The sequence below is a fragment of the Manacus vitellinus genome, unplaced genomic scaffold (genome assembly GCF_001715985.3).
Source record: "Manacus vitellinus isolate BGI_N305 unplaced genomic scaffold, ASM171598v3 scaffold_151_pilon, whole genome shotgun sequence".
NCBI classification, from domain to species: Eukaryota; Metazoa; Chordata; class Aves; order Passeriformes; family Pipridae; genus Manacus; species Manacus vitellinus.
In genome coordinates this window covers 99,990-105,611 of record NW_021939076.1, presented here as the reverse complement: position 1 = coordinate 105,611, position 5,622 = coordinate 99,990, and the positions used below count along the sequence as shown (strand labels likewise).

At 60.7% G+C, this 5,622-nt stretch overlaps 1 protein-coding gene across 1 annotated transcript in view; it reads left to right on the top strand.

The window, feature by feature from the left end:
* The window catches only part of LOC103762604 (protein O-GlcNAcase), a 10,550-nt gene extending 5,324 nt beyond the window's left edge, over positions 1 to 5,226 (top strand). Inside the window, exons 9-15 of the mRNA XM_029958421.1 lie at positions 245 to 301; positions 1,238 to 1,323; positions 1,509 to 1,613; positions 3,211 to 3,302; positions 3,722 to 3,914; positions 3,995 to 4,166; positions 4,500 to 5,226. Coding sequence (XP_029814281.1) covers positions 245 to 301; positions 1,238 to 1,323; positions 1,509 to 1,613; positions 3,211 to 3,302; positions 3,722 to 3,914; positions 3,995 to 4,166; positions 4,500 to 4,636 — 842 coding nt within the window. The 3' untranslated portion in view covers positions 4,637 to 5,226. The remainder of the gene's footprint in view (positions 1 to 244; positions 302 to 1,237; positions 1,324 to 1,508; positions 1,614 to 3,210; positions 3,303 to 3,721; positions 3,915 to 3,994; positions 4,167 to 4,499) is intronic.
* Positions 5,227 to 5,622: the final 396 nt, after the last annotated feature.

Below are 5,622 nucleotides of genomic sequence, written 5' to 3'. Positions count from 1 at the left end.
CCCGTGTATCTGCACCCTGGCCGAACGCAGCCGCGTTGGAGTGCAGGGGCTCTGGGGCACACCCTGGGCACCTGAAGCTTGTTCTCTGGTGATCCACTATTCCCCTGCTAAGGAGGTGAAGGTGTCTAGGACCACCTCAGAGTCTGGGGTCCCTCTATTCAGCTGGGGGTGCCAGGGTCTCTCCCCTTGAACCTTCTCCACCGCTGCCCCTTGTTCTGTGCTCACCATCTCTCCTCCTTTGCAGATGGTCACCTCCTCTGCGACCCTGGCCCCAAGGGCACCTGGGGAAACTGCTTTGGCTGTAAGTAGGGGTTCTACCCTGAGTCATCCACGTGGATGGGGGGCCTGGCTGCTGCCCTCCATCACCTCCAGCCCCACAGCACTCACCATCAGCCTCCCCTTCCCCACGCTCTGTGTGCCAGGTGGAGCAGGGATGGCCATGGGAAGGCTTGGCACCCCTGCATGCCCTGACACACTGGGGCAGGATGAGGCACTGCTGCTGGGGACAGGGCAGTCACTGGAGCAGCTCTTCACCATCTCTCACAGCCTAGAAGGAATGCCCATTTCTAGGATATGGTTCCTCAGTCTTTTTAACCCAGGGATCCCTTAGCCTGTCTGGGAAAAGGGACCTATGGGCCACTGGGAGTAGTAATGCCCTGTGTGAGAGAGGTGAGGCTGTTTTTTGAATGCCTGTACATCACTTTGGAAGCCCATGTTCCCCTGGTTTAGGGTTCCTTAGTTGGTCTGTGGGCCTTGTGACTTCTTATGAACCAAGAGCTGTTACTGGGTGATAACCTGAGCAGGCCTCCAAGTTCAGTGTCAGAGGGGGCCTTGTTGCCTTGAGCCCTTTCCATGGGGAAGCAGCTGTGCAGGGCATGTTCCCACCATCCCTGTGGATCTGGCTGGGTAGGAGCACAGCACTCTGTGCTAGGCTGCAGCTTCCCGGCTGAACCAGGAGTTGTGTCCTTACCTTACATTTTTGTGGAGGTGAGACCAGTCCTTTTCCATCCCCCCAGTTCAAGCCCTGCTATGGAGGGTGTGTGGCTGCCCCAAGAAATGGAGGGGGCTGCCTGAGCCCGTCTGAAGTCCCTGCCTGGGCATGGCTGCACAGCTGGAGAGCAGGTCCTTGGAGCTGTGACTGTGGGGATCATGGTGCTGCTGTGTGACAGAGGCTGATCTCCCCCTGCCTAGCAGGTTTTTGTTCACCTCACTTGTGTCTGTGTCCTGCTGTTCCCAGGGTGCCAGAGTATCACTGCCCCGATCTTGTTGGGGAGGGATGCCGAGCCTTGGGCACGTCGTGGGGGCCTCTTTGGAGAGCTGCAGGTGAGAGTGTGCCTCTCTCTGGGGGGCTGAAGGAGCCACTGGGAAGCCAGTATCCCAACCCTGCTTTGGGTTGCTGCAAGCTTGGGAAGGCAAGAGCTACCTTGGGCATCTGTGGTTCCTGGGGTTTAGGGAGCCACAGAGAGACCTTGGAGCCAGGAAAACCTGATAGACTGTGTATTTTCCAGGCACTGCTGCCTGTGGGGAACAGCTGTGACCTCTTCTACCACCCACCACCTCTCTTCCCATCCAGCCAGACGTACCTCCTGCGCCCGCTGCTGCCCTTGGACAAGGTGGGAGCCATGGCCTGCAGGGGTGTCCTGCCAGAGCTCACCTCTGCATGGCCTGTGCTGCATGTGTGCTGATGAGCTACAGGCTTGTCTCTGCTGACCCTCAGTGCAGGGTGGCACAGGTGGGGAGGGACCTCGGGTCCAGCTCTGCTCAGAGCCAGCTGGCTTGTGGCAGCTCCCTGGGGCCATGATCAGCAGTGTGTCAGACCCTGGGCTGGAGAAGAGGAGCTGTGGCCTTGGCAAAGCTGCCTCCCTGTGACAAGGGCCTAGGCAGAGCAGGAAAAGGAGCCCTGCCTACCAGTGAGCAGCAGGCACAGCCACAGTTTAACCAGCACTAGGTCAGGGTTGCCAGGTTGTGGGTGATCTCCAGAGCAACCCCAGTGCCCATCTCCAGCAGTGACTGTGAGCAGATGCCAGGAAATACCCAGAACAGGTCAAGTCTGGATGGTGACCTCCTGGAGCCTTCACTGGTCTGCAGCTCTGGGCACTGCCTGAGCCTGTTGGGGTTCATCTCCAAATGAGTCCCTTCTTCAAATAGTCATCCAGTTTATGGGCTGATTCCCTGATGGAGAGCAGCAGCCACTGTCAGCCACGACCTTCTTGCTGCCAACCCCCTGCTCTGACATCCCGATAGCTCGATGGGATGGGGAGGGAAAGGGAGATTCTGGTTGTGGGAGGACACACAAGTTAAAGTGTCACCAAATTCAGCAGAGCTCTGGGTTCCCCATGTACCACAGCCTGCAGCGAGCACCCCACCCTCACTCTGCTCCTCTCCCAGCCCAAGGAAAGGCTAATGCCTCAAATCCAGCCAGCAGGAACACGAGTGCAGCTCCCTGCTAAACACGGCACCCGGCCATGTGCTGCTGTGGCGCTGCTGGGTAGCAGAGGAGGAGCTGCAAGCACAGGAGAGCAGATTGTAACCCCAGACTGTTCTGCCAGCAGTTCTCATCATGGGGACTTGTTTACAGTTGCCTGTTGTCAGGTTTCATCTGCTCAGGCTGAACCTTAACAACACGAATGTTTGTGTCCAGTGAAACTCTGAGAGGGAAATCCAGCTGAGCACTTCTGGGAATGGGGCTTAACAGGGCACGGTCCTGCCCCAGTCGTTGTGTGATCAGGGCAGCCTCCCTCTCAGGATCAAGGCTTTTATCTGAATGTCCTTTTCACTGGGAGCAGCAGCAAACTCAACCATGACCAAGATAGGACATTTGGGCATGTCCTGCTGTGCGCAGGCTCTTTGGAGACTTGAGTTCCAGTGTTGTTTTTGGGGCCATTCTGAGTGTGCTCTGGCCTGGGGCCATCCCTGCAGTGGGTGCTCTCTGAACGCCTGACCAGAATGGCAGTCTCTGGTTTGAAGGGTGGCTGTGCTGTGGCCCTGAGCCCGAGGCTAGCAGACAGCAGTGCTCTTGGGTGGCTCAAGCAGTACCCTGCCCTGTATCCCCTACCCTCGCCCGGAGGCCACAGCCCTGGTCATGGTCCCTCTCTGCAGCCCCTTTGGCAGCTGCTGGTGTGCCACGCTCTGGCCAGGCCTGTGTTGGGAGCAGCTGGCAGTGCAGCAGGGCTGGCACAGCCAGGACTGAGGTGGGTCTCGGTCTTCCAGGGAGAGCTTTACCGTATGTGCCGGGAGAGTTTGGACTGTGATCCCAAAGTGGCAGAGATCCTCATGGCCCACCCAGATCTCCTCGGTGACAGGTGAGATGTGGCCCCTCTGGGGCTCCCTCTGGCCAGGCTGTGCTGAGCCTGGCCACGTGCTGAGGGATGCAGGGCCAGGGGATGAGGCGATGGCCTCTCCTGGCATCCCTGCGGGGACCAGCTCTGCCCCGGGCTGTCAGTGGCCTCACCCTGTGGGAGGGACAGGGAGGGACATCTCCATGCTGATGTTCAGCAGGGTCAGGCAGCCACAGTGGGGGCAGACCCATTGTCCAGCCTGGATGCAGGAGACTGTAGCAGATCCCCTTGGCTGAGGGCTTCTGCTGGGGATCTCAAAGGGGTTGTCAGTGGGCACTGGGTGCTGTCCTGATGGGGCAGGAAGGAGGAGGCTGCTCTGAGGTTGCTGTGGGGCAGTCTGGGCTCCAGGCACAGCTCAGCTGTGCTCCTGCTCTGGCTGCCAGGCTGCTGGGCCCCTTCCTCAGCCTGAGCCCCGAGTACACCTTTGTGCTGGAGGACGAGGGTGGTCCGTGTGGCTACGCAGCTGGAGCACTCCATGCTGAAGGCTTCCTGCAGCAGCAAGACAGCAGCTGGCTGCCAGCCATACGGCACAAGTACCCCCCAGACCTGGGCACGGGTGGCCCAGCTCTGGGACAGGTGAGGGGACACCTGGCGCAGAGGGGAGTGGGGATGGGGGCGGTGGAGGGGGTTCTCTCACTTGTGCTTGTCTCCCACAGGATGCCTTGGAGGAAGCAGTGCTCTTCTTCCATGCAGAGCCACGGGCTGTGCCCCTGCCTGTGCTGCGGCGCTTCCCCTCCCTTGTGCAGCTGGGCACGGCCCCCCGTGTGCTGGACGTGGGGGCCAGCCGCAGCCTGGCCCTCTGCCTGCTGAGTGCACTCAGGGCCAACGGTGAGCGGGACCTCCCCGTGCTGGGGGGACTGGGACCCCCTTGTTCCAGCACAACCCCTTCCCAACTGCTCCCTTGCCCACCACAGGGTTAGGAGCTGGCCCCACCTGCACTCCACCTCTCTCAGCACAGGGCTCCCCATCTCCACTCTGGTGCAGTCTGGCCCCAGCTCCCAGGCACCATCCCCTCCCCTTGCACTGGGGGACATGTGGATCTGTGTCTCAGGGCATCACAGGGGCAGCCAGTGCCAAAGAGGCAGTGGAAAGGCCGACCTCCTTGTGGAGGGGGTCCCAGAGCTGAGGGCCCAGTGCCCTGACCTCTCACCTCCCTTGCAGGGTCGCGAGGAGTGTTTTGCCAGGTCCGTGATGCTGATCGGCAGCAGCTGAGCTTCTACAGCAAGCTGGGCTTCGTCGCCCTGCCGGTGGCCTGGGGCAGCTCTCCCGGCACTCAGCTCCTGGGACGTCTCCTCTGATGGGGGCAAGGGGAGACAGTGCCCCGGGACAGGCTGATCCCCCAGGACAGGCTGACCCCCTGTCCCACACAGCATTGGCCTGAGGGAGCGGGAGCAGAGGGGCACCGTGAGCAGGTCAGGTACATGAGAGAAGAGACACGGCGTGGGGGCGAGCAGGATGCCACTGGGATGTGTGCAGGGCTGCGAGGGTCCTTCAGTAGCAGAGAGCTATTTCTGCCATCTCAGGAGATTTGAGCACCAGGGCCCCTCTGTGCCACCCTGACTGTTCCTGCCTGCTGGGCATCCTCCGCCTTTGCTGGGGAGCCAGGCTGTCTGCAGCCCCCAGGCCTGTTGGAGCCCATGGGCAGTGTTTGGGGTGGTGGTCCTGGAGCACAGCATGGTGCCTTAGTACTACAGGAGTGTCCCTGTCACATAGGCTGGGCTGCCTGGCTCTCTCCATCCCCTGGGTGACCCAAGGATGGGCAACTGGTGCTGGGGCTGGCTCTTGGCCCCGAGGACCTGCTTGTCTGTATGGACCAACCTGGTGTGGGACACAGTGAGGCAGCCTCCATCTTTGTGCCTGGAGGCTGAGAGGATCGCTGTTCTTGGCAATAAAGTGTTTGCTGGGCTCCCACCATGGCTTGCCTCGGGGGAAAATGTTGGGGTGCCAGCAGATCCTTTTCACATCCTCATGCCCTCTCTCCACCTTACACTGGCCGTTGTTACAGTCGGTCCTCAAACAAAGCAGCTCCCCATAGAACTGCAGCCCCAACGGGGCACCAGCTCCACTCCCCGGGAAGGAGCTCCAGCCGCTGGTATTGTGCACTTGCAGCCCCAGCCCTTTCCTGTGGGATGGGATGCCTTGGCCTGGGCCTCTCCTGTGGGTCTGGGGGGCCGCAGCCCGCCCCAGACAGGCAGGATGGCCAAGGGGGAGCATCTGCCCAGCCATCCCACTGCAGCCTCTGGAAAAGGGCTGCCAGGGGCACACCATTGCTGGAGGTTTCTTT